The following is a 27,350-nucleotide window of genomic DNA, read 5'->3' as shown; positions in this document are numbered from 1 at the left end:
CCTTCCAAAGGGTTCCCGGCACCGCCCAGTTTCCTCACACCTGTTTGCAACGCCGCCAGCTCGCCCCGCCCGGCCCGGCCCGGCCAGGGGAGACTCGGGCGGCCGAGAAAAAGCGCGGGCTCCCATAGGCTGCGGCCCGGGCGCCGCCCCCTCCTCCCAGGTGGGTTACCTGAGCACAGTCACGCTCCCCCTGCGCACGGGCAGGGAAAGCACCGGTTCCGACACCCGGATGGGCTTGAACTGGAACTTGCAGCCGAAGCAGAGCGCGGAGTCGCTGAAAAAGGACACGGACACGATGGGGCGCTCGAAAATGTGGATGGGGTCGACATGCGACACGATGCAGCCGCCGGGCTGGTAGTCGTTGATGACGGCGCTGTTGACGAAGCCCTCGGGGATGACGCGGTGCTCCACCAGCTTCTGGATCACCAGCTGGTGGACCCACTCGGGGATCTCGTCCACGTCGCCGGGCGGGTAGAGGCGCTCCTGGCCCGGCCCGCGCTTCTGCAGCTGGGCGCCGTACGTGTAGCCCTCGCCGAAGAAGTACTTGTTGCGCAGGGGGGCCCGGTCCACCGTGTGCTCGTTGTACAGGCCCTTCTCGGCGCGGGACACCACCTCGTCGATGCGCGCCTCGATCTTGGCACACTCGTCCTGGCTGAAGAGGCGCATCTGGCGGATGCCGCTCTTCACCTTGCGCGCCTCCTCCTCCTTCTGCAGCTGCTGCTCCTCGTAGTCGCTGCGCTCGGGGTCCGAGTCCTCCTGGTACTTGCGCTTCGCCCCGGGCACTGGGTACGGCTCGGCGGCGGCCGCGGCGGCGGCGGCGGCGGCCACGGCGGCCGCGGCGGCGGCGGCGGCCTCCCGGCTGCCAGCCTTGTAGTTGTCCCGGGACGTCATGGACTTGAGCTTCTCACGCAGGTCCGTGTAACCGCTGGCGGCCGCCATGGCCCCCGCGACGCTGCTTCAGGGTCCTCCGGGGCGGGCGGGCATGGCTCTCGGGGGACGCGCCCGGGGGACCCGGGGGGAAGAGAGGCTTCAACGCCAGGCCCCCATGCGAGGCTGAAGAACCCGGCGAGGGGCGTCGAGAGCCGGGCGCGAGGGTCAAGCCTCAGAGGCGGCGGGTCAGGCAGCGGCGGCGGCAACGCGGTTTCCTCCTCCTCCACCTTCTCCACGTCCCGGGGGGCAGGGGCGCCGGCAGCGCCTCATGCCGCGGAGGGCAGCTGAGGAGGCTCGGCCCGACTCCCCGACAGACCCTCCGACGCCCTGCTCGACCCGCACTTTAAAGCTCTCCTCACGACGTCACGAGCTGCCCGCCCGACGTCCGCCAGCGCCGCTCCTCAGCGGGCTTCTCAGTGCGCACGCGCAGTGTTGCTAGCCACCGCGGCTCCGAGCGCACCGAGCATGCGCGCGCGTGCGGCCCGGGTCGCCGGAGGAGCGCGCGCAAGCGCAGACTGGACCGTTCGTGTTTGGGCCCCCGCCCCTCCCCCACTAGCTGAAGGGCTTCGAGGGAGCACCCTCAAATAACAACCTGCGTTCACACCGCGCCACCTCCGCGGCCGAAGGGCTCCCTCCACGGGGGTGCGATCACGCTGTCAACGCTGCCGCTAAGCTGTGTCACGGCATCGTCCGATCGCGCGCAAACGCCTCAGCTTCCAGCGCGCAATCACCGGGGAACCGCCACAACCTAAGCTTGTCCCGTTACCGCCCCCTTTGGCGCTCTCACTTTTTCATTGGGCCACCGGCCATCCGCCGGGCGGGCCCAGATGGGAGCTCCCGGAAGTTGGTTGGTAGTTACAGCTGTCTATCAGATGGTTGCCATGGCTACTGCGTCCGTCACTTAATTAGCGGCCGGGTGGGCAACGAGGACCCCTAAAAGGTGAACGGTTGACTAAAGAAGTGCCTGAGCGGCGAGCCTAACAGAAGCCAGCCCTCAGAGATACTTGAAATTTCTGAAACCCGCCTAAACTGCTCAGACTTGCGAGGCGGAGAGCGCCAGACCTAAGCTCCGAATCCAGACTGCGATGGCTGCAGAGGCCGAACATTTTCCCTGCTCCCTGCTCCCCCTCTCCCGCCGCCACCTCCACCGCGGTCGGGATTGTAAACGTTCCACGAGTCACGTCCTGGTGGCGTCGAGCCCGTGCGGACGTGGGGACGCGTCGCGGGTTGATGTAGTTCTTCCTTGGACTAGCGAGGGCTGTGGGGACACTTCTTTCAGGGATGTAGAGGAAAACTTTCAGGCAAAGAGGAGGCGAACGGATAAAACAAAGCTATAGCTAGGAGAGACCATTCAAATCCTCTGGGGCAGTGTGCCCGGGTAGGATGCGTGGCGTGAGCAGGGAAACGGATTTCTACTCAAAAATGTCCCAAGATTCCCCAGGATAAAATAGATCTTCGCTAGACCCAAGACCTGTTGGCAAAGTCTCCTTGCCCCTCTTTGCGAACACGGAGCCCCAGATGGACCCAGCACTGCCAGGCAAACATTCCCGGTTATATCCGCGGGCCTTTGTCCAAACTTTCTTCCACTAGCAATGCCAGCTCACTTTCCCCTTTGTCTTTCATTTTTGTTTTCTGAGGCCCTCTCCTTCTAGCACCGTCTCAGATTCCCCTGAAAGGAAAGGAATCTTGTCCTTCGTGAGCTGGCACCCGAGCTGCCTTCAGTTTCACTCCCCCAGATCAAGCCCTTTTACCCCACCCCGCCCTAGATCTGGGCTTAAGCTCTAGGCTCTAGAAATCTGCTAAATCCGGGTTTGAATCTTGTCCTCAGGACAGGGTATATGACCTGGGCAGATGATTTCCTCTCTCTGATCCTCAGCGGTGAAATGGAGATTAACATTAGTACCCACCACATATGGTGTTGTAAGAATGCAAGAGAATTATGCACAGGCTTTTTGGATTTGTTGCGGGAGGGTCACACCTAGTGATGCTTAGAGGCCACTCCCACTGGAGCTCAGGAAAACTTCTGCAGTGCCAGAATAGAAGTGAACCTGGAGGTGGCAAATCAACTGCTCGGCCATTCACCTACCTTTCTCTGCCCAAGTCATGAATGACTCAACAGTGTGATTTGCCCAAGTCAAGCAGAGGGGCTTGCTGTCCCCAAATCTGGGCCTCAGTTTCTACATCTATGAACTTGGGGTCTGTGTTGAGAGGTGTGGACAAAACAGCAGAGCCTAGAACTTGAGCCAGTGCCCTCAAGCTGACCGCTGGGTCCTTTCCAAGAAACAACAGCAACCAATGCAGGGGAATGGGATGGGGTAACCCTTTAGTAAGTTTGGCTCCAGTCCTTTTCTGTCACTGCTAGCATTCTGGTGAGAAGATGGACAGCTAGCAATGACCAGAGTTGCCAACTACCTGGGCAGAGCCCCCATGCATAAGGAGAATCAGCTGTGAGATCTCTCAGACCCTTTGGAAGTGCAGCAGGCACAGAGAAATGCTGGCCCAGTGCAAAATGACAAGGACCTAGGGAGGAGAAGCTGAAGGCAGGCTCAGAGGCTAGATCCTGAAAGCAAGAAGCATTACATTTCAGAGAGGATCTGGGAGGCCAGCCAGAAAGAGAAACCAGCCTCTGAGCAGCCCTCTGGAAGGGGGGTTGGGAGGAAAATAGCCATCGGATTGATCTGGCCTGTTTGACAGAACTCACCACCTCAACTATCAGAGGCCTAGAGGAGACTCACTTAGTGCTCTTCCCCTGGTATAAACAGATTACAGCTTCTCTAGGTCTCTCTTGGCCCTCCCAGACTGGAAACTTCCCTCCCAGACTGGAAACTTCCCTGTGCTCCCCCATGCCTGTGTTCTGGAGCTAGAACCCAGAATGGTCTGATTGGCGTCCTGTGGTGACCAGCATCTTCTACACATCTGGCTGTGGAGTGTGTACTCCACACATTTAGTTGTACTTGCCATACTTGCCAGGGGAGGGTCTCCTTTACTTCTTGTGCCCATGCCTATTCTGGTCTATAGTGTGTTGGGGGGGGGTCCCTGTGGTACTCTTATGTGATTGCCAGGGCACAAACACTTTGGCCAAAGTGTTCACGTCTTTTAGTAGCACTGTAGCACTGTCTTCCCGTTGTTCATCAGTTTGCTCGAGCGGGCACCAGTAATGTCTCCATTGTGAGACTTGTTGCTGTTTTTGGCATATCGAATACATCACGGGGAACTTGCCAGGCTCTGCCATGTGGGCGGGATACTCTCAGTAGCTTGCCGGACTCTCTGAGAGGGGTGGAGGAATCGAATCCAGGACGTCTTTTAGTTATTGGTGCTCAATTAGGCATTACAGCTTCTTAGCTGTGTGCTCACACATACCTGCTGTGGGGCTGGAAACTGTTTGTGGCAGAGCTGCCGGGATCACACTTGGTACATCTGGAATTGAACTCGAGAGCTTATGCTTGCAACACAGATGCTCTAAGGCACTGAGCTATCCTGGGACTCCTGTAGTTGTCTAATTCTAAGCCATTTGCAGTGCCTAGCAATCGCCTAGTGTGTCATGCTTAGTAGGAGTTGGTGAATAAAGAAACCCTTCTGATTCCTGATCCGAACAGTATGCCCCAGAGACCTTTTCCTATCTTCCACTCCCAAACTTGAAACTTGGCGTCCCCCCTCCATCATCCACAAGGCACCAAACTTTTCCATCAATATTCTTTTTTTTTTTTATTCAAGTGACAAGCTTTTTTTTTTTTTTGATTTGTTGTTGTTGTTGTTTTTTAGGCATTGTTCGAATCCCAGGAGATACAGCAAGGCACAAATACCATTTTCTTTGAACTAGGGCTGAACTGTTCACTTCCATCCCCTCCATTTAGTCCTGGGAAACTTCAAATTTCAATCCCCAAGTCCCATTCTCTGGGACACATTTCCCAGACTCTTCCCTCCCAGTTCCTGACACAAAGTCTCCACTATACCACTGTCAAACCTTATGTGACTCACCCAATGGCAGTGACCTGGGGCTGGGGCTCTTCTAGGAGTGTAGAATGGAGGGACAGGGTGTATAGAGGTAAGGGCAGGAGTCTCTGCAGTAAGCTCCCTTCATGGGCAATGGGGGAAGGGGGGATTGCAAGTGGGCCCCCAGTTCCAACCTCGTCCCCCGGGGCTTGTTTTTCCCAGTCACTCAGCAGTTCCAAGGAGGAAGAGTTGCTAGGCTGACCTTTCTTGGACCTCTTATTTGCACAGAACAGGCTGGAGGCTCAGGAATCCCAGCTGAGCTGCAGCCTGGCCGTTGGGGGTGGGGGAGGGGCCCTGAGGGGCTGAAATGTGGAGCTGTAGCAGATTTGAACTGCAGACCCTACCAGAACCCTACGGTGAAGAGGCCACTGGTATGAGAACTTGTTTCTCTGGTGGTGATGTCGGTGGGCCCCACGGGTGACTTAAGTGAAGCAGGGAGGAGGACAATCACTTTCTCCCCATCCGCCTCTGCCACCCGGGACCCAGGGTTACGGGTTCTTGTCTTGCCTGGCAGAAAGGAATTTCAGGAGTAGATGAGCAGTGAAATTAGTTTTTATTTGAAGGGTTTTGAAGGGAAGGAGGGAGATAAAGTGGGAGAGAGTGGAGAGTAACCTGCTCAAAAGAGAGCCCGGGCTTCTCCAAGGGCATAGAGCCCCTACACACATCTCAGCATATGAAAGTACACATCTCAGGACGGGAGATGCGGGCGACACATGTGCTCAGGCAGCATATGTGGGTGCTTCCTTTGTTCAAGGTGGCCTTTATAGGGTTTCTCCAACCTGTCCCCATGTGGGGCTTCTACCTAGGTAAAAGTACGTTGCTAGGGAGATTACCAAAGAGGTTGCGAGTGGTGATGGTCTTCGAAATTCCTGTTCTCACTTTTGTTTCTGCAGGAGCTTCTGTTGGAGGGGGGTGGTCAGGTGTCAAAGGAACAGCTTTGGAGTTTCTGGTTAGTCTCTTTTGGTCTTTAATTGGTCTCAATTTCTTCTGCCGTCATCTCTGTAGACGTCTCCATGAGGTCAGGGCCATTGCTTCCCAGGAGATTTACTGCCATTGCCTTGGGAAGGGGCCTTCCCTATCTGCCTACCTACCTCAGTGGGAGGCCGCATGGACCCCACCCATGAGACTGGAGCTCTGAAAAGGCCTTAGCTGATGGTGAGGCCTTGTGCACATTGGACCCAGTGTGCAGGCTGGATGCTGCTCCACTTTGGATTGGGCTCCTCCGGTTTCTTAGAACTTGGGCTGCTCCTCAAGATTCTGGGCCCTTCCAGGTGTCACTGATCCTGAGACACCCAGGAAGCTCCATGGGGGCTAGCTACATCTGGGGCTGGGGGTGGGGTCAGAGCAGCGTAATCTCGCTGGGGGGCAGTGTAAGCCGCTTCTCCCGGGCACTGAGGAGGTTCTCCACGTGCACGGCCACCACACGGCACAGCTCCAGGCCCTGCAGGAGAGAAAGTGAGGGCTCAAAACCAACACACTGCATCTTGGGGTGCAGTGTGGATGGGGGAGAGGTGGAGATCCCAACTTCAACTCCCCTTCCCCAGGACCCTAAGAAAAGGGGAATGTGAAACCATAGGACAAATGCTGGGCTATGGACCGGGAGGTGAGCAAGCAGGAGACCTCTGATCATCAATCAGCTTTGCTGAGCATGAAGACTGAGACCCCAGACCAGGCTCTCATGTCCTTGCGCTCAAGGGCCTTATCTGGAGGGCCTCAATTTACCCGGGCTTGCCTCACAGGTTCATTTTATGAGTTTGTTTTGTGTCTGCAGTGTTGGGGATGAAACCCAGAGACACATATGCAAGACAAGCGCTCCATTGCTGAACCGCATACCCAATCTTCATGAGATTTCATTGCATATAAATCTTTAGATTTGAAAAAGATTAGCCAGGGGGCTGAGAATGTAGCTCTCACACATGTGTGAGGGCAGTTTGCTTGCATGTATGAGGAGGGAGGAGGAGAAGGAGGAGGAGGAAGAGGAGGAGGAGGAGGAGGAGGAGGAGGAAGAGGAGGAGGAGGAGGACTACTACTACTACTACTACTACTACTTTGGGGGCCGGAGCAATAGTACAGCAAGTAGGATGTTTGCCTTTGCACACGGCCAACCTGGGTTCAATCCCCAGCATCTTGCAGTCCCCCAAGCACTGCCAGGAGTAATCCTTAAACTAAACCAGGTGTGATACCCTCCCTGAGCACCCTCTCCCACTAAAAAGAAAAAGATTAGCTCAGCCCTCTATTCTGGAGTGACTCATACATCCTAATTTGGGGTGTGTCATTTCTCCATCGGATTCTCTCTCTTGTCCTCCCGTTGTTCATCGATTTGCTCGAGCGGGCCCAGTAACGTCTCCATTTTTTTTTTTTGAGACTTGTTGTTACTGTGTTTGGCATATTGAATACGACACGGGTAGCTTGCCAGGCTCTGCTGTGCAGGCGAGATATTCTCAGTAGCTTGCTGGGCTCTCTGAGAGGAACGGAGAAATCGAACCTGGCTCGGCCAGGCTGGCTGCGTGCAAGGCAATTGTACTACCACTGTGCTATCGTTCCAGCCCAATTTATATCTAAATTATTTTTAACCCCTCAGAATAATTAAAAGTATTTCCTAAATATAACTATTGTACTGGAAAAAAGGAAACTTTTTTGGGCGCAAGGACCGAGTCAATAAATAGTAAAACATCTGTGTGCTGCCCTGGTTACTACCTGGCCTCTACCACCTGGAATAAGCCCTGACCTAGACTCAGGGTTCCCAACTGGGGTGGGAGATGGATGAAAGGCAGACTGGGGAAGAAATTGTGGAAAATCCATCTGTAAGTGCGGTTCTCGGTGTCATAATCTCCCAGGAATTTCCCAGGGGCTGGCAGAAGCCATTCTGAGGGGTTAAAAATAATTGGAACTGCACTTCCTGTGCATTACGATGTGCCAGGCATTGTCCCAGGTTCCACTTCTTTAGCCCTCCAGTGTCCCTGTTTGCCGCAAATGCTAAAAGATTCCATTGCACAGGAGAGAAAACCGAGGCCAGAACCAGGATGCCACTGTTCCAGCACTCACAACCACACTGTGTTCGCAACTTTGTAGTTTTTGTTTATCTACCGGTTTTGAGGGCTACTTCCCTGCTCCATGCTCAGGGATCACTCCTAACAGTACTCAGGAGATCATGCAATGTCAGATACTGAACCTAGGGCTCTGGTCTGCAAAGCACGTGCTGAAGCCCTTTGAGCTCTCTCTCCAGCCCCCCATCGCTTCTTGCACAAGTTGATGGCTGTGCCCGGCCCTGTACTGGGAGCCTGCCTTGACTAATTAGATCACTATGCGCACGATGATTCTCCTCTCTAGTATATACTTCTAGCATATATGCATCTCACTTATCTTACTTGATAAGATACGGAGTTCCCTAGAGGTCCCTTCACTAGCCTGAGGTTGTGGGGATGGTCTTTTAGCTATCAGCTGTATCACTGCTGCAGTCAAACATTATCTCCTCCTGAAAACCCTTCCTGATTACCTCCTAGATGGCTCAGGTATGCCCTTCCATTACTGAAACAGGATTTATTGGAGAGATTCTTTAACCTCTCCTTTCTCTCTAGGGGGCTCTGTGAGGGCCAAGGTCGATGGGATCTCAGTCACTTCAGTCTTTCTGAGGCCTATGCAGAGCCTTCTACATTGATACGCCAGGCATTGTGCTGGGAACACAGTGGACAGAGCCCTGGCCTCCTAGGGTTGGAATTCTGGTGGAGAGACACAAAGCACGAATCACTAAGTTGTGGGGATGAAGTGATCGTACAGCAGGTAAAGCACCTGACTTGCATGCGACTGACCTGGGTTCAATCCCCATTTCCCATATGATGTCTCATGTTCCACCAGGAGTGGTCCCTGAGTACAGAGCCAGGAGTAATCCCTGAGCACTTCCGGGTATGGTCCCCAAAGGAAGAAAACAAACCAACCCTAAGTTATAATGAAACTACCGAGATTGAGAATTAGTGGGGGGGGGGGGCAAGAAAGGCTTCCAGAGATGTGATGTCGCTGCTGAAACCCACACAAAAGAACAGAGGGATGAGCCAGGTGCTAGACAGGCCCACCTGCTCTAGCTGCAGCTGCATGGTGCGCTGGGCTGCCACATCCCCCAGAGAAATCTCCACATAGGGGTAACTGGAGCTGGCCGTGGGCCGCTGGGTCCGCGTTGACTGGATCTCTTTCAGAGGGAACTTCGCTACAAGCTCCTGGGGATAAATGGGGAGCAGACAGGCTTGAGGAGAGAATAGCTTTGCCCATCCTTCCCCATCTCCTGCATATCTGTAAGAGATAGGACATGCCAGTTTGTATGAAGCTCCTCAGTGACTTGCTGTGTGACCTGCAAGGACCAGGTTGCTTCTCTCTGAGCTTGTTTTCTCACCTGTGAAACTGATCCCACCAACACCAGTGCACATCTCCAGAATGCCAGGCACCATCCCTCAAACCTGGGATCCTGGGGTGCAGCAGATGCCAGCAGGGTCAAGGGCTTCACATCAAAACTGCTGCTTGAGAGTAACCTTAGATCACATGCAGGCGAAGCTGGACCCATGAGCTAACTCTACTGAATACAGGGTGACACTGGATAGACGTCCCAGCTCCTGTGCCCCAGGATAGAGGGCCTCCTATGAGCACCATGTTGCCCCCAGTCTTCCCAGGCAGGCTCAGCACCCGCTCCTGCATGGGAACTTGTTTGCTGAGACAAGGGGAGCTCTCAAGGTATGTGAGATGCCCCTTCCTAGACTCCCTTCCTTGTCACAGCACGTCCAGAATCACCTCCAAATAAATCACGTGTCCTGTAGTTCCTATCTCTGTCTGCATCCGGGGGAAAAACTCAAAAAGGTAGTGACTGTCCCCTTTGTTTTGGACCGAACTGTGTTTGCCCCAAATCTCTATGTCAAAGCCTTAATCTCCATCACATCAGAATGTGACTATTCTGAAAATGAGAGCTTTAAAGAGACGACAAAGCTCAAACCAGTTCTTTAGGGTGGCCCCTTATCCAAACTGGTGTCCCTATAAAATGCGGTCTGGATACACAGATACCAGGGGTATAGGTACAAAGAGAAGTCATGTGAGGCTACATGAGGTCACGCACGAAAAGGGGGTGGTCATCTGCAATCCTAGGACAGAGGTGTCTGAGAAAACCAATCTGGCTGGCACCTTGACCTCAGACTTAAAGCCTCTAGAGCTGTGAAAAATACACTTCCGCTGCTGAAGCCTGTGTGTGGCATTTCCTTCCCGTCAGCCTGAGCTGGCTCACATATTATTTGAATGCTTAGCCTGGGATGGACCTCATTTCACCCTCCCAGTGCTTTCTGGAGGAGGAGAGGAGGCTCTGAGAAGGAAGGTAGTGAGTGGTGGTGCACAGGATTCCATAGCCTTGGCCCTAGAGAGAGTGGGGGCAGAGAAAGGGGCAGGCACTATGCCAGGCTGAGGCCACTCACGTGGGTTTCTGTACTGAGAAAGTTGAGGCCATTATGGTTGACGGCAAGGATGCAGGGGGCTGGCACCGCTGAGTTGCTGCAGCTCTGGATGAAGAAGAAGGAGGAGCCGAACATGGGCAAGGCACTGAGAAGTCCTGGAGAGGGGCGAGGGGCAGTCACCAAGGCAGGTACTGGGCAGCAGAGACAGCCAGGGTCCAGAGACCATGTCTTCTCCAGATTCAGTTCCACACAGCTGTCCGCAGTCCAGGTGTATTGCTATCACTCTGGCTTCCCTCTCTGTCTCCATATTTTCCTTTGTCCCTGATCACAGCCATCACTTCATCTCCAGCTCTCGTTGAGCTCTCGTCTCCCCACCCCAGCCCCCTGGCCTTGGAAACAGTTCTAGAAAGGCATCCTCTCCAAGTAGGTGCTCAGGTTGGCTGGCAGCAAAATCCCTCCACCCCCACTTCAGCACCTCCTATGCAGCAGCCCCCCAGTTCCCAAGTCCTACCCAGAAACTGGGCTCGAGCCTGGTGGGGGCTGAGTGCCTGCGTCTGCTGCCGGTGCTGGCTGACTAGATTGAGCCAGGACGAGCTGGACACGGTGTAGTAAAGCTGCGCCGGAATGTATTCCTGGACCTCCCGCCTGCATGTGGAGGGAAAATGCCCCTGAGTGCCCGTGCAGGCAGCACCTGGTGCCACCGGTTTCCCAGGAGACTGCACGGGGCACTGGGGAGTGCAGGAGAATGAGACGAACACATCTCACACCAGAGGTGCTCAATGATGCCAATCAGTATCACTAGGCTCCATGTTGGAAGAGGAGTGACTGATGCTGAGAGGGTGAACTGTGACACTTGGTCCAGAGTGACTCAGTGGCTGGAAGGCTAGAAGGGTTCTCGCTACCTCTGTCAGGAGCACAGGGAGATGGTGAAGGAGTCAGGTGGGAGAAACACAGAGAAGAGGAGCCCTGGGCTCTTGGTTGAGCCCTGCAGCCCCTTTCGGCACCTTCACCCCATCCCTTCTCCCCGATGCACTCTAGCCCCTTTGCCTTTAAGGACATTCAAAAACCATCCAGAGGGGCCTGAGTGACAGTACAGCAGGTAGGGCATTTGCCTTGCAGGTGGCCAACCTGGGTTCGATTCCCAGCATCCCATACGGTCATATGGTCCCCCAGCACCGCCAGGAGTAATTCCTGAGTGCAGAGCCAGGAGTAACCCCTAAGTATCGCTGGGTATGGCCCAAAAAGAAAAAAAAATCATCCAGAGGGGGCCAGAGTGATAGTACAGCGAGTAGGGTTTGGTACCCAGAGTGATAGTAAACCGACCTGGATTTGGTACCTGACACCACATATGGCCCCCCGAGCCTGCCAGGAGTGATGCTTGAGTACAGAGCTAGGAGTAAGCCCTGAGCACCAATGGGTGTGACTAAAGAAAAAATTTAAAAGCATCCAAAGCAGTTCCAACCATTCCTGACGTTCCCAACACTGGGCTGCCCAAGCAGACAGGGAGCCCCTCTCTCCCAAGAACCCTCTCTCCAGGAGTATCTTCCTTTTGCAAGGCTAGGCTAAAGCCTCTCACAGTGTGGTTTCTGGGCCCCACAGCAATAGCTGGGCAAACTTCTGTGAGCCAAATAACCTCATGGGTCCTTGTTTCCTTAGGTGGAAATAGGAAAACAAATGTGGTTGAAAAGATTAGCTGAGAAAATATATGCAGAGCACTGCGTGATTATTATTTTTTTTGTAGAGGGGGTGATTATTTTCATGAAGTACTTTTCCCTTAAAATGGTAACACAAAAAGAGCCTTCTTTATAAATAACCCTGCACTGTATAATACCTTGTACATAATCTTTCAGTGGTGCTCAGGGGTTATTCCTGACTGTGCTCACGAGTGACTCCTGTTAGTGCTTGGAAGACCATATGCCGCACTGGGGATGGAACTGGGGTCGGTCACATGCAAGCCCAGTGTCTCATCTCCTGTACTATCTCCAAGTCTACGAACATCAGTTTAAGGACAATCTAACACCCAGGATTTAACCCAGGATTTCCTCTGTGGATGGAAACTGAGGTTGCTGTGTAGGTAACACCAGGGTGAATATTTCTGTGGTGAAATCCTTCTGTATAGTCATACATTCACAGAAAGCATGTGTATCCTGAAAGGTGTTTTTTCCCAATTAAATTTGATCTGAGCTCTTAACATCAGCCAGAAGCAACCTGTGGGAGGAGGCAGGGTCCCTGCTCATATGATGATGAGGCAGGAGAATTCAGCCCCAAAACCAGGAAGCTCCTTCCCAGACTGCCCAGCTAGTGTGAGAGGGATCACAGCACCTTGAGTGACTCCTCACACCAGGGCAAGCACTCACACACTGGGCAGGTAGAAATGGTCCTTGGCCCGGTGTTGCAGGGATGCTAGCTTGGACACTTGCTGTAGCTGCAGCTGGCTGGGCTGGCGGGCGGGCACACTGCTGAAGAGGCCTTTCAGGTAGTCAGGCAGGACCTGTGGGAGTACTCCGTGAACGATGCAGGCAGGCACGTGACTGACCGAATGACCGCAGAGAGGACACACACACACACAACTGAATGAATTCATTTCCATTCACTTGTGGGGGGTAAGGGTTTGCATTTCCTTGGCTTTGGGGAACAGTGAGAGACATTTGAGAGTGAGGCGTGTAGTCTCTGGCCTGGAAGCCCACCTGACCGTTCCCAAAGAGACCTGGAGAAGTGAGCAACAATGCTGGTCTGCAGAATTGTCTGCAGGGACATGGCTTCTGAAAACATTCACCAAGGTCACAAAAGCAGATGTCCAGGCTGCACCCCAGACACCAGATCTGGGATATGAACAGTGAACAGATCTGGGATATGAACCACTGGGAGCCCACAGGCCACACCCTGACTAGAATGGTGCTTCAGTGCTTTTCAACCTGTACACAGGCACCCTGGATGAAAACCACTGGATCAGATAATCTGGGTTTGCAGTCAACAGCGACACCATGTGGCCAAAGGCTCTGAGCGACCCTTTTCTGTCCTGAGAATTGCAGGAGCCTTGGCACCATTTCTATAATAACACGCATTCTCCACCTAATCACTTCCATAAATATTATCACAGAAGGAGAGAACCCAGAGTTTTTCAACTTCAGCACCCTAGTGAAGTTTATTATGTTAAGGTCTAAAGGGGAATAACACAAAGACAAAAGCAATAGCACCAGCCAAAGCCTGCTCGAACCTCAGCGCAAGGGAAAGGTCAAGAGAGTAAAGGAAGAGGAAGCCAGGAGGAAGGGAGTGAGCAACAGTCTCCGGGAAGAAACAGCCTTCCTGAAAGGGGCAGCCTAGTTGGGGTGGACTCAGGGTTGCAGAAGAGCAGAAAGGGCCAGCCAGGTAGATAGACAGCACATGCAAAGGCCCAGGAAGGAGGTGGCAAGAGAAATAATAGTTGACTCCCTCAGGAGGCCACAGCAGAGGTTTCAGTGTCAGGAATGTCAGTGGGGCACAAATCCTGAAGGCCCCAAATACCCAGACCATGGAGTCGGCCCTTCATGGCCCCAGGGAGCCTAAAAATTCGAGAGCAGTCAGGAGCAGCCTCGTGTTGGACGGCGCTGACCTGGTTGTAGTGCATGGTCACATACAGCTCATTCTCAAACTTGAGTGGCTGATCCCAGAGTATGCGCCGGAACCAAAGCATGTAGCCACCGTCAACCTGTTCCATCTCTGAGGCCACATCCAGGATGTAGGCACGGCGGCTGAGTGGGCATACGTGCTGACCTGCAGAAAGTGGGGTGCGGCTGGATGGGGGGTTGGTGAGGGAACACAAGAGATATGCCAGACCCAAGTTGAGTTCCCTCCCAAGGTTGGATATAGTATTTGTAAGTGTGCTCTCCTTTCTGGCGGACAGGGCATGTTCAGATTTATTGAGGGCCACAGAAGGGAATGAAAACCTACAGGCAATGCCCTGGTCTCCCAAGGCATATGCCTGCAGAATGCACTGGAGGGCAGCATGCCAGGTTCTTGGAACATGCCTGGGAGATGCTCAGACAAAGTCCAGACCCTCTTAGGAGGGTGGGAAGCACAGAAGCCCAGGTCATGAGACAGTGAGTGCCTTTCTGCAGAGTTTCTTTGGGGGAGATTCTTTGCTGAGGCTCCGGAAAGGTGTGGGGTAGGCAGGACTAGAGTCTGACAATGAGTGGGTCCGAGCCTGTGAGGGGTTTAAGACTCCCTCTCCTCCACTGGCATTTCTGTAGGAAACACCTTTTGTTTGGGGGGGTCATACCCAGCACTGCTCAGAAATTGCTCCTGGTGGTGCTCAGGAGACCAGGTGATGGCAGGGATCAAATCTGGGCATGGAGCATATAAAGCACGTGCCCATCCTTGTGCTCTCTCTAGCCCTAAGGAACTCGGAAGGGACGTTTTCCCAGGAAACAAGCTCCATAAAAGCACGCCCCGGGTGCTTCTACCTGCTTTCACTGAACAGGCCCCAAGGGGCAGAGGGAGGAATCAGAGATTCTACAAATGCCCATGCTGGTTTATCATTTGATCACTTGACATCCCGTTACTCATCGATTTGCTCGAGCAGGCGCCAGTAACGTCCCCATTCGTCCCTGTCACATGCTAGTGTAGCCCAATGGCATCTGCTCGATGTAGGAACACGAAGAGCCTCAAACCTATCATTCAAGGTCTTGAGGAAGAAGTCTGGCCATCTTGTAGGTGGGCGACCATGCAATCTTTTCGACGTCCCATGGAATCCAGTCAGTAATGGCTCCAATCCAGCAGTCATCTCCAAATCTCATTACGTGTCCAGCCCATCTGATCTTCGACGCCTTGGCAAACGAGACAGCATCCCTGATTCTTGACCGTCGATGGAGGTCAGAACTCCGGATTCTTTCTCTTATTTGAGTGAAGCGTGATACTCCAAGCATAGCTCTTTCAATTCCTCTTTGGGAGACCCGAATAGCATTCTCATCCTGTTTTCATAGGGTCCAGGTCTCTGAGGAAGAACAGAGGAATCAAAGAGATGTGCTCAGAGCCGGAGGTTCTTTATCCTCTTAGCTATTTCTTCAACGCTTTTGAAGGTGTTCCAAGCTGCTCTCTTCCTCCTGCGCAACTCAAGTGCCAGGTCATTCGTCATGTTGACTTCTTGACCTAGGTACACATAACTGCTACATTCGGAGATGTTCATTCTATTGAGAGTGAATGGAACATCAGGAATGAGACTATTTCTCATAAACATTGTCTTCATGAGATTCAGCTGTAGTATGACCTTTCCACACTCACGGTTGAAGTTGGCCAGCATTTGTGCCGCTTGGCTGATGTTTGGTGTTATGAGAACAATGTCATCAGCGAAGCGGAGGTGGTGTAGTTGCTAACCGTCTATCTTCACTCCCATTCCTTCCCATTCCAGTCATCGTATGACGTCCTCAAGGTTGGCACTGAAGAGTTTCGGTGAAGTGGTATCATCCTGCTGAACCTCCCTCTTGACATGGATGATCACTTCTTTGTAGAATGCTGAGATCCTGGTAGTGAATCCGTAATACAGCTCACAGAGGATTCTAATGTACTGAGTTTGAATACCCTGTTTGGCTAGGGCTTTGATGACTGCTTCAGTCTGAACAGAATCAAAGGCCTTCTTTAAATCAATGAACGTTAGACAGAGCGGCATCGTGAGCTCCCGAAAAACCTCAATAAGCTTGGTTATCGTGTGGATATGGTTGATCGTGCTGCAGAACCCGGCTTGCTTGCATGGTTGTCCTTCATCTAGTGTTCTGCCAATCCTATTCAGAATGACTCGAGTGAACAGCTTGTAGATGACAAGACAACAGGCAGATCGGGCAATAGTTGCCAATATCGTGGATGTCTCCCTTCTTGTACAGTAGTACAGTCCTGCTGGTTTTCCATTGGGATGGAACCTTGCATTCAGACAGGTAGTATGTGAAGAGCCGAGCCAGTGTATTGATGAGTACTGATGGCAGGTTCTTCAGGTGTTTTGGTCTGACCTTGTCTGGGCCGGGTGCTGTTCGTTTCTTCGAAGACGAAATGGCGTGTTGGATTTCAAAAGGGAGAATGTTGGAAATGACATATCCATCCTGTGGAATTTGGTATGCAGGCAGGTGGACATGGCTATTGAAGAGATCTGAGTAGAAGTCATGGATAATCTTCTCCATTGCTCTTCTGGAAGATGTAATAGGTCCATCAGGATGTCGGAGGGCAGTCATCTTGGTCTTGTGGTTGGCGAAGGACAAGCGGGCGTTGCGAATGCTTTTCCTAGCTTCTGCCACATCTGCCAGCACTGCTGCTCTTCTCTCTTTGAGATCTTCCTTTATCGATTCTCTGCACTGCTTTGTGAGCTCGGACTTCGCTTGCAGTTGCCTGAGGCTTGTGCCAAGCTACGTTGGTGAACAAGCTCAAGAGTTTTTGAAGACAGGCGTCTTTTTGTGGCTATCTCTCTCTCAGCGTTCCTCGCACAATCATGGAGGTGCTGAAACCAGTCGATCATATTCCTCATCAATGTTGTCAATGACGGCATCTTCCCATGTTGCAGCAATAGTGCCAAAGAGCTCCCAGTTGGTGGTCGTTCTGGGCATTCGCTTCTTAAACTTTGCAGCCATTTCTACCCGCTCTGTGAAGTAGAATTTTGCACGAAGGAGACAGTGGTCCGATCCCGTTTGGAATTTTGGAACAACAGTGACATCGGTCAGGCAAAACCGTCGATTGAATATGATGTGGTGAATTTCGTTGTGGAACCGTCCACCAGGAGACTCCCATGTCCAACGTTTAGTTAAATTAGGCCTTATGGAACTGTGAGTTACCATGGATGGTCTTGGTTGACATGATGAACTCAGACAGTCTCTCACCCTGTTTGTTCCATTCTAGGCCATGGGTCCTGATATGGAGTTCTTTGGCTGATCTTCTTGGTCCTATCTTGGCATTAAAATCACTGACAATGATCTTGTAGAAGGTGTGGTCTTTTTTATAGAACTTCTCCAGCTCCATGTACAACTTCTCAATTTCTCCTTCATCATAATTGAATGTTGGTGAGTAGATAACAAAGACAGAAACTGCCGGCAGTGAGCCACATCTATTCAAGTGTAATCGTCTGATTTGGGTTGTTTGGCATTTGAATGAATCAATGCTTATGGCCAAGTTCGTGTTGACAAGGACACCAACAGCACCAACGCCTCTTTTGTTGCATGTTCCAAGGGACAGTTCTTCTCCAGTGTCAAAAACGGCATGATGTGTTGATGCCTCCTTGTCTCGGTCAGACCAATGATGTCGTACTTGATCTTTCGCACTTGCACCATCAGGTCCTGGATGGATGCATCCGATGCCAGCGTACGTGCATTGAAAGTACAGACAGTCATTTCTGTCCTTCTTCATTTTGGCAGCCTAGTTCGGCCTTGAGATTTGATCAGCTTTTCCTTCATCATCCTTCTTAACGCTGCCATATTGGTGGCTCTTTCAGGGTCAGGGGAATTAGACCCATTGTATTTACTGGTTTTGGCATATCAAATATGCCATGGATTGCTTGCCAGGCTCTGCCATGTGGGCGGGATATTCTCAGTTGCTTGCCAGATAAATACCTCATCGGCAGACCTCCACTACCTCCACTACCTCCACTACCCAGCCGCCGCCACGCTCCAGGACGCTTTCCAAACCATATTTGATAGGATTCAAATATGGTTTGAACCATGGGAACACCTGCAAGGGCAATTAAAGGCCACCCTAAAAGCCTCTATCCCTCTCAGAGAGCCATGCTGGTTAGCAAGACAAATTTCTACTAAATAAAGCAGAGACAGGTGTACGCACAGCAATCATGTCCTGATCCAACTTCCACAGCAGCCTCAAGGGCTTCCTGGAGGAAGTGGCATTTCACCTGCTGGTGGGAATGAGAGGGCTCAGTCCTCCGGGGCACTTACCTCGGTTGGTAACCACGAAGATAACATACTCATTAAAGGCTTCAGGGTGTGTCAGAGCCATTTCAGCACAAATCTCTTCTACTACATCCAGGGCCACCTGGAGGGATGAGGAATGAGTCTGAGCTAGCCACCTCATCTCTGTCCCAGCTGCAAAGCCCCAAGAGGCCAAGCTCCAAGGTCTTCAGGCCCTCTGCAGAGATCAAAGGTTCCTCCAAGGTCCAAGACCCAGTCTTGTATGTAAGGAGCTCAGCGTCTTGACTCGAGACTCAGCTTTGGGGCTGGCCTTTTTCCCTACTTGCAGCGTTACCCTGAGCTGGAGGGTCCCCCGCTGTGAGGGTCAGTTGACCTGCTCTGCTGTAGAAAGGGACAGTTTGATGGGACCGAGAAGGCCTGGGAGGCCTCTGCACCCGGGGGCTTTCCAGAGCACTGGGTCACCCAAGAGTCACTCACTGTGCAGGTTTTGATTTTGAGATGACGCTCAAGGCCTCCAGGAAGAAGAAAGAGCTGCCTCTTAGAACTGCGGCCCGCCTGGGAGTGGGGAGACAGGGGAAGAGACAAGAGGCAGGGTCTGGGATCTGGGCACCACTGTCCCCTGTCTTAGAGTGTGGCGAGCCCCACTGGAGGAAGTGGCATTTCAACTCATAAAATCCTGGGCCAGCCCAGGCAGAGATGCTGGTGCACCGCACCCGGAAGTCTTCTACAGGTTGTGGGTAGTGAGTGCACGGACTAGGTCCCTCGTGTGCGGCCCCATCCTGCTCACCAACATGGCTCGAAGCTCCATGCTGCTGGGGAGCTCCAGGCGGCCGCCAAAGCGCGCAGTTTTCTGCAGGTTCTGTTCACAGGCCTTGGCAATACCTGCGGAGACAGGGCATCAAGGGCCTGCACCAGCAGGCAGGCAGACAAAGGGTTTCTTTTCAGCTGCCACAAACCACTGAACTCCTGTGTGGGATGGGCATCAGCTCTCTCACTTGACAGCTGAGCAAAGGGAGGTCTGAGAGGAGCCAAGAGCTGCCCACGATGGATAGCTGGGGTAGAGGCATGGGAGGGCGCATCAGACCCTGTGGCTAAGACCTTTCATCTTGTCTGTGGTGGCCTTGGCTACTTATGGGCCCTAGGGGTGGCCATCACCAAGAGATAGGAACTGGGGGCTCCCCTAGTAGGCTGTGTGGTCATAGTGATGTCATCCTGCCCTGCCAGCTGGGACCCCTGCCAGCCACCTCTCCCCTCAGGATGCCCATGAGGAGGACATCTTCTGTCTGTCCATTTCCCTGAGTCCACAGGGCCCTCATCCAACCCTGGCGAGGCTGGGACTCCCAGGGTGCACAGTGTTGCCTTCATGGTCTAGAGGGTTTGACAGGGAGCCCTTTTCTGGGGAGCTGGTGCTACTCATCTCTGAGTCCAAAGAAGGTTTGCACCTAGAGAGAATGAGGCTCCCTGTCTGTGTCACCTGAGTCTCTGTCCATGGCGCCTAGACTCTCTCTTAGGGGCCCAGGGGCTCTTCTGAAAATAAGACTTGGGGTGAAGCTGAGGAGAGCCTCTCCCCCATACTCTAAGGGGGGACAGGCTGATATCCCCAGTCTTAACTCACCCCTGCCCAGACCTGCTCAAAACCCTTGTTAATTCCCAAAGGTCAGGAAATCAAGGAGTAACCCCAGTACCCTCCTGTGCCACCTTCTCTTCTTTTCTCAAATGCTGCACATTCCCACCTTTAGACCTGTGCTCCTGCCACACAGCTGTAGAAACTCCTCCCATGTGCTCACTACCCAGGGTGACACCTCCTCCAGGAAGCCTTCCCTGACATGGCCCTTCCCTGTTATAAAAGACAACTCAAAACATCATCAGCTTAGAGGACCACCAAGAATGTGTGGAGGTGAGTCATGAGTAGCAATTATTGCCAGGTACCTGGGAAGGGCCAAGGGCTTCTGGGTTACCCTCTTGTCCCCAGGCAAACAAGTCTCTGCTTTAGGTTTTACCACTTACCCTGGAAGGGCAGGCCTGGGGTCCGGCTCATGTCACGAAGGAAGCGAGTAAGGTGCGGCTGGAGGACCTCAGAGCAGCTGTGGTAGGCAGCCACAATGTACAGCAGCCTCCAGCCTCTCTGGCAGCTGTCCCTGCGAGCAGGTGAGGGCATGTGAGTGGCAGGCCAGGAATCCCCTGGACCCAGCTCTCAGGCAGCTCCTTTCTCCTGGGAAGCCCAGTGAGACCCAGGAGGGGCACCTAAGCCCGAAGCCAAGTGGGGAGTCTGTTCTTGGGAGTGGGGAGGTAGGGAAGGAAGGATGCGTGAGCGACACTCGCAGAGAAACTCTTCCTGGGGCTCTCAGGGGGGGGGGGTCCTGAGAGCAGCTCCTTAAAGAAGGGAAAGGGGGAACTCAAACGTCATGCAGGATAGTGAAAGGTGAGTCCTGGGGTGGAGGAGATGAAGGAAAGAGGGAGAAGGGGGAGTTGGTGGGAAATAGCCTCTGCATCGTGGCATGTCTCCTGAGTGCCAGTGTCCATTTTGTCATCCTGAGTGTGAAGGTTTCATGTGGGGGAAACCAGTGATTAGGGACTGCATTGGGGCTTCCTCTGGGAAAGCACTACGATCCCTGCCAGGCCCCTGTAGTTTGGAGATGGGCACAGGGTGGGGCTGGCCAATTAGAATACTCGAAGCCCCAACACCCCCCAGTGGCTTAGGCTCCAGGGAGGCCAATCAGCCTCCCTTTGGCTGGGTAACAAGCGTGGTGACCCAGAGGCATGGAGACAGCGGAGTGTTAGGGCATACCCAGCATGCACCTGATGCAGGACAAATAACACCACAGGGACCACCAGGGATTGCCAGCTGCAGCCCTGGAGGCCCCTGAGCACTGCTGACTGAGCCAGGTGTGCCAGGCATCATCGCACCCTCAGGTTCTTACACTGCACCACCAGCCCAACTGACCAAGAGTCACTTGTGACATCCCAGGCTCCCTGAGCACTGCTTGGGAGCCACACACCCCCAGGGCTGGCCAGTCCTTGGATCATGAATGGATATTTATGGCCAAGTCAGATACAAGAAAAATGAATTCAGGGGATGGAGAGACAGTGCAGTGGTTCAAGGTACTTATCTCGCACACAGCTGACCCTGGCTCAAACCAGGCACCATAAAGTTCCTGAGCACCATCAGGATTAATCCTTGAGCATGGAGCCAAGGTAAGCCCTGAGCACTGCTGGGTATGGCCCAACCTCTGCCACCTCCCGCCCATGAAAATAGGATGAACATAGGGGCTTCTCCAGCTTGGATTGCATTTAATCCACTGCCAGCTCGAGCCTGGGCTTCCCTAGGGTTGCCACCATCCTACAGATGAGGTTACCAAGGCCTGTAGAGCCAAATCCCAGCATGTCCCAGACCAGGAGAGCCACACTGGTGAGAGGAGGCTGAGGGGGGGAGGACTCGGGAAGGGACACCAGCAGTAGGAGGGGCTGAACTAGCTTCTCTGGAAGGTGGCCACAGTGCGGGCTAGGGAGAGGCCAAACCACAGCTCGCTCACTGCTTGGCGCTTGTGTTGTCCGTGATCTGCTTCACGACTTGGCAGTAACATTCGTCTCGCATGACCTCATGGTCTTCACACAGCTGCAGGAGGGCAGGCGAGGTCAGAGGCCGAGGCCATGCCAGGCACGTGGGGGCAGGGTTGGCACTTGGAGAAAGCCTGCTGACCCCCCGCCCCTGCCCCCGGCTCCCTCCAAGGAGTGCACGTGGCAACCGACCTTCAGGAGGGCACAAAGCACGTCCAGCTCACTCTGGCCCTTCAGTGGGGCGTCCCCCATGAACTTCATCACAGCTGTTGGAAAAATGCGTCACTCGGCCCCCTGCTCTCCACATCCCACTTCCCTATGCTGGCTACTGCCTGGGAGGCTGGGGCAGGGCAGCCAAGGGCTTCTCCATCCTAAATGGGACGCCCGGTCTGAGGCTGGGGGAGATACGAGGATCAGGAAGCGGGCGGGAGGGCCCTCCCGCACCCCCACACCTAGGAACATGTCGGTGGCCATCTTGTTGAGACTGCTGTCGCTGAGCTCGATGAGGGATTCCTGGAGCGGGGTCTGTGGGGGAGGGAGGGCCGTGTCACAACAATGGGGAAGTGAGGACTGTGTAGGATTGAAGGGACCGGAAGGCCGCCTACACTGCGGTCCTGTCTCAGGGCACATAAGGGGCCAGCCTGGGAACACAGGCTGTCAGGAGTTCAGGCCTTTGGGTGCTGAGAGTGGCACGGTACCCCAGGGAGACATGGGAGCATGGAAAGGGGCCGGGCCCAGGGCTGGACACCTTGGTGAAGCACAGCATGTCCTCCAGGCTTCTGGACTCACGTCCCTCTCTGGCCTTCAGCCGGATGCAGTCCCTGCAGTGACACAGTGCTGCTCACCCGCCTGACATGGTGAAGGAAGCCCTGGGCCCCAGAGTGGGGGAGGGGGGTGTGTCCCCCAGCCCCACAGCTGGGCCAGCATCAAGAGACCCTCCTTGGGTTGGGTGGGGACACCACTCACGGGGGTCTCCTCTGAGGGTCTCTGAAATATTTCTGGGCAAACTCCAGCATTGAGTACGGAGGAAGAGCCAGGCCATCCTCCCCACGGTCTGCAGAGCCAGCCCGGACTGGGGGACCCTGCCGGAGGGGGACAGTTAAGGGGATCTTGGCCACATTTGCATCCCACTGGGCCCCATAAAAACCAAAGTGCTTAGACTGCGCCTCCCCCTCCGCATCCTCTGCCTCCTCCTGTCACGCCCACCACATGCCCCCTCGTCTCACCCTGGTCAGTTCTTGCCTCGGCCCTAGCAGCCTGACTCACCGGCCGCCCCACCAGCCCTGCCCCATCCACACCCTGGGCTTCACCTGCAGGCAGAAAGGGTTGGTCCTGCCTGTTCTTCCTGATCACAGACCTGCCCCCACCCCCAGCCCCGCACTGGGACACTTCTAGGGTGACCACTTGGCCATACAGCTGGCCTGCATCCCACCCCGACATGTGCCTGGGCCCTCCCTGCCTCCAAGCCCAGTTGCCCCTTGCTGTCTCCACCTCCTCGTGCCCCCTCCCCCAAACCCCGCGGCAGTTCCCCTCTCACCTCCCTCCTGCGGCCCACTTCCCGGGCAGCCATGGTGGAGGCCACTGCAGCGGCCACTGCTGCAGCCCGGCCCCGGCCCGGCTCAACAGGCAGCTGCAGGAAGTCAGGGGCAGCTGCGGGCTGCACCAGCTCTGATGGGAAGCGGCCCACACGCCCGTGGACAGTCCCAAACCTCCAGCCTAGGGGTAGGAGAAGGGGTCTGAGGCAGAGGGTACTAAAGGGGTACCTGATTGTCTTCCTGATTCTGCCCTAGAGGTCTGCACCAAGGGTTTGCCATGGTGCCCTTTTTTGGTGTCACATACAGAGGTGTTAAAGGATCTGTGCTCAGGAGTTGCTCCTGGTGGTGCTCAGGGGACCCTGCTGTGCCAGGGATCAAACTTGGGTCTGTCACATACAGAGCATGCACTTAACCTGCAGAGCTATTTCTCTGGCCCCAGATGCAGCCCAGTTACAGATGAGGAAACTGAGGCGCAGGAAAGAGAAGGCATATCCTTAGTGGGGCTGGAAAAGACTGTGGATGCTGGCATCCAAGCACAGAGAGTTGGATATTCCAGACATTCATGATCATGGAGGTGTTCAGCAGGCTCTGTGCGCGGAGGGCTGGGTCAGATGGCCATGGGGAGGCCCTATGACCAACCAGACCAGTCCCCTTTGGGGTATCAAGAACCCCACCCAGGAGTCTATAATGTGTGTGCAAGAAACAGGATAAGCCCTGCACAGAGGGGGTGTCTTGGTTTAAATTCCAGCATTAAAAGGGAGACGGGGGTGTCCCAGGATACCCACCAAAATCCAGGCCTCTCCGCTGTAGCTCCTCCAGGTACACAACCTTCTTGCGGACCACGCAGCCGGCGCTGTAGCCTGCGGGCCGAGTTGCATCACGCTGTGTGGGAGACGGGCTGTCCCGGCCTCCCGCCCTCCCCATGCTGCTCACCCATTCGCGGCGGCTCCAGGGGCTGTAGGTGGATGATGTCGCCCTTGTGGAAGGTCAGTAGTGCCGGGTCCTCAGGCAGGAAGTTCCTCACGGCCACCACATAGTCAGAGTCCTGGGTTCAGGAGTACAGACTGGGGGGCTGCAGTCTCCTGCTCCTCCTTCTAGAAGTGCTGGGCTCCCCACCCCTCCAGACTCATCTGGGAGCCACACCAGCCCCGCAGAGAGTGTCGGGGAGGAAGCGGGCAAAGGCAGGAACGGGCCCGGAGGCCGTCAGGGCCACGCGCACCCAGGCTCCTGGACCGGGTGACGGGAAAGGACGGGGCAGGGAGTCCCAGTGAGGGCAGGCGGCCTGCTGTGGGCGGGCCTCTGGGGGACCCCTGACCTTCTTCAGCTCCAGGATGAAGTCATCCACCAGGGTCTTGACCTGGTGGGCTCGTGCTGAAAAGAGGATGACCTTCTCACTGGAGAGGTTGAACTCCAGCATGTTCTGGGAGGGGATGGTCACAAACAGGATATCGGCGAAGCTGGAGGGTAGGCAGGTGGCATGAGAGCAGGCCCCGGTGACCAGCATAACGCCCTTCCCCCCACCTGCCCTAGTGCTGCTCTGGCCCTGCGCTTTTCCTGAAGACATCCCCATCCACCTAGGGCTCCACCTCATCACCTCCACCCTCTAGTCCCCACCCCTTCGCCACCGTGGAGCCTCAGGACCCTGTTCACACAAACCGACTGCGTCCACTGAGAAGCTCTCCAGCCTTCCCTGCTGTCAGAGCAAAGGTCCTCCCTGGCTCCCAGTCTAAAGGGCCCAGGAATGGCGGCGGGGAGGGTCCAAGCCCTGGAAAGGCCTCTCCCTTCTCAGCCCAGCCCCTTACGCCCTCCACCACCTCTTAGCCATTGCACCATGGCGACCATGCCGGGAGAGCAGGGGGCCAGTTGGAGTGGGCAGGGACCACACCCCTTGCACCTGCACTTCCTGAGTGACCTGAGTGGCTTCACCCTCCAGAGCCTCTGTCTGCCCCTCTGAGCGAAGATGGGCTCGACTGAAGAGGAGGTGGTCCACATACTGGCCATTATAAATCGCAGGATTAGGGGCTGAAGAGATAGCACAGGTAGGGTGCTCGCACACAGCAGACTCGGGCTTGATCCCTGGCACCCCATGCGGTTCCCCAAGCCTGGTCAGGAGTGGTTCCTGAGCACAGAGCCAGGAGCACAACCAGGTGTGTCCCAAAACAACAGCAATAGAACAAAAAGCATGGACTGAAGGAGTTGGCGGTATCTCACATCACCGGTTGTCAGCAATGGACTGTGGAGTTCTGAGGGGAGCGGAAGCCAGTCACCCCACCCCGTCTCCAGGCAGCCCCACTCCTGCTCCCTGCTGCCCACCTGTAGACACGCAGGACCCGCAGCTGCCCACCGGCCTCCCGGCTTCCCTTCACCATCTGCAAGAGTTTGATGCCGGTGTGGGAGACAGCCAGGATCTGCACTCCAGTGCCAACACTGCCCTGGCATGGGGAAGGCACGTGTGAGCCACTTCAGACTCGGCCCTGAAGTCCTGGGAGGGCAGCGCCAGACAGAGGCTCGCTTGCTCGCCCTCCTGTCCTCCCACACGCACACACCGTGGCAGGGAAGAGGCGAGAGAAGTAGATCTCCCAGCTGTCCCGAGCTGTGCTGACCACTGCCCTCTTCACACTCTCTGCCACCAGGGGACGCTGTGTGTCCAGCTGGTTCTGGGCTAAGAGACACTGGGTCGGGTGAGGCCCTGCCCCCTGCCCACTCACACTCCACTGAGTTCCAGAAAGCCACTGTGGAACTCGTACTCCTAGGGCCCACTGAGGAACAGACTTCCAAAGACCGAGAGGCCGGCAGCATGCAGAGCCGGAGAGGGAGGGAGGGTGGGCCCCATCGCATCCCAACCCTCCCCTGCAGTACCAAACAGGGCCTTCATGGTGAGCCTCTCCTCCTCAGAGATACGAAGACAGGCCTCGGAGAGCGTGTCATGCAGGATCTGTGAGATAAGGATGAGGGTCCAGGACACCCCCAGCCAGGAATCCAGGCTGAATGGCATCCACTTTATGCAGCAGTGGGATCATCGGCATGACACCCATGTGTGAGGGTCTTCAGAACCGCCCTCCCCTTCCCACGCTTCCACATCTCTATGCTGGGGCTTGGGGGGTATGATCTCTGGGTCCTGTCAAGATCAGACAAACTATCTCTTGGTAGCCCCAACTCTGGGCTCACGACCTTGTCCTGGAGCACGAGGTCTCAGGACTGTTCTGTACCCTGCACAGCTGGGCCCGAGACCCTGGGGCCCCATACACTGCCCGATCTCTGCAGGGCCCCAGGAGCAGAGTGGAGAGAGAGGCCCTCACCTGCCGGAACAGGAGGTCCAGCTGCACGGGGTGGCTGTAGCTCTCCTTGGGGTAGAACACCTGCGAGGCCAGGTTCCTGTGAGCCCCCCCTGCCCCAAGCACCTGGGCCTGAGCTCTGCCCTGAGATGCTCTCCTGGAACCACCCCCGGGACCCTTCTTTTCACTCCAGGAACCTCTTTGCGTAGAAAGATCCGCCAGGGGGTGTCCTGGTAGCCGTAGAAGCTGGGGTTGAGGCGGTGCAGCTGTGTCTGTACAGGCTCCTCCTCAGGCTCCAGTGACCGCAGGGGAAGCCCTGGGAACAGAGGTGTGGGGGCAGGAGTGGATGAGATGGAGGCAGGGAGGTCGGGGTGACATCTTGCATATGCTATTCCTCCCTTTCTCCCTCCTTCTCTCTCTCTCTCCTCCAACTCCTTATAGGATCTAATTATCTAGACCAGTGTGTTTTCTGTTTTTTTTTCCCCAAAGCGGGGGTGGGGGAGGGGAAGCAACACCCAGTGATGGTCAGGGGTTACTCCTGCCTCTGGACTCAGGAATCACTCCTGGTGGTGCTCATGGGACAATATAGGATACTGGGGATTGAAACCAGGTTGGTGGCTTGCAAGGCATGATACCTATTGTACCAGTCTTGTGCAGTGGCCCCCATTTGCTGGATTTTCACCTGTGCTCCCCTTGGAATATCCAGGTGCCCACAGACAGCCATAAGACCCTGCTGAGGGGCTGGAGTGATAGCACAGCGGGTAG

General features: G+C 54.8%; 2 protein-coding genes across 2 annotated transcripts in view; both read right to left on the bottom strand.

Moving 5' to 3' along the window:
* Positions 1 to 1,692, bottom strand: part of ALKBH5 (alkB homolog 5, RNA demethylase) — a 31,545-nt gene extending 29,853 nt beyond the window's left edge. Inside the window, exon 1 of the mRNA XM_056136911.1 lies at positions 170 to 1,692. Within this exon, the coding sequence (XP_055992886.1) occupies positions 170 to 939 (770 nt within the window). The 5' untranslated portion in view covers positions 940 to 1,692. The remainder of the gene's footprint in view (positions 1 to 169) is intronic.
* Positions 1,693 to 6,248: 4,556 nt separating this feature from the next.
* The window catches only part of MYO15A (myosin XVA), a 53,281-nt gene continuing 32,179 nt past the window's right edge, over positions 6,249 to 27,350 (bottom strand). Inside the window, exons 42-65 of the mRNA XM_056137159.1 lie at positions 26,783 to 26,901; positions 26,610 to 26,669; positions 26,170 to 26,245; positions 25,857 to 25,972; positions 25,624 to 25,742; positions 24,626 to 24,767; positions 24,244 to 24,355; positions 24,096 to 24,170; positions 23,313 to 23,491; positions 22,742 to 22,857; positions 22,524 to 22,596; positions 22,228 to 22,300; positions 21,968 to 22,041; positions 21,751 to 21,833; positions 20,225 to 20,355; positions 19,005 to 19,099; positions 18,695 to 18,772; positions 18,245 to 18,341; positions 13,939 to 14,099; positions 12,704 to 12,837; positions 10,858 to 10,991; positions 10,368 to 10,501; positions 8,994 to 9,134; positions 6,249 to 6,364 (exon numbers count right to left, since the gene is read on the bottom strand). Of these exons, the coding sequence (XP_055993134.1) occupies positions 6,263 to 6,364; positions 8,994 to 9,134; positions 10,368 to 10,501; positions 10,858 to 10,991; positions 12,704 to 12,837; positions 13,939 to 14,099; positions 18,245 to 18,341; positions 18,695 to 18,772; positions 19,005 to 19,099; positions 20,225 to 20,355; positions 21,751 to 21,833; positions 21,968 to 22,041; positions 22,228 to 22,300; positions 22,524 to 22,596; positions 22,742 to 22,857; positions 23,313 to 23,491; positions 24,096 to 24,170; positions 24,244 to 24,355; positions 24,626 to 24,767; positions 25,624 to 25,742; positions 25,857 to 25,972; positions 26,170 to 26,245; positions 26,610 to 26,669; positions 26,783 to 26,901 (2,624 nt within the window). The 3' untranslated portion in view covers positions 6,249 to 6,262. The remainder of the gene's footprint in view (positions 6,365 to 8,993; positions 9,135 to 10,367; positions 10,502 to 10,857; positions 10,992 to 12,703; positions 12,838 to 13,938; positions 14,100 to 18,244; positions 18,342 to 18,694; positions 18,773 to 19,004; positions 19,100 to 20,224; positions 20,356 to 21,750; positions 21,834 to 21,967; positions 22,042 to 22,227; positions 22,301 to 22,523; positions 22,597 to 22,741; positions 22,858 to 23,312; positions 23,492 to 24,095; positions 24,171 to 24,243; positions 24,356 to 24,625; positions 24,768 to 25,623; positions 25,743 to 25,856; positions 25,973 to 26,169; positions 26,246 to 26,609; positions 26,670 to 26,782; positions 26,902 to 27,350) is intronic.

The sequence above is a fragment of the Sorex fumeus genome, unplaced genomic scaffold, assembly GCF_029834395.1.
Source record: "Sorex fumeus unplaced genomic scaffold, SorFum_2.1 ptg000122l, whole genome shotgun sequence".
Taxonomy (NCBI): Eukaryota; Metazoa; Chordata; class Mammalia; order Eulipotyphla; family Soricidae; genus Sorex; species Sorex fumeus.
This window is presented reverse-complemented; position numbering and strand designations above follow the sequence as displayed.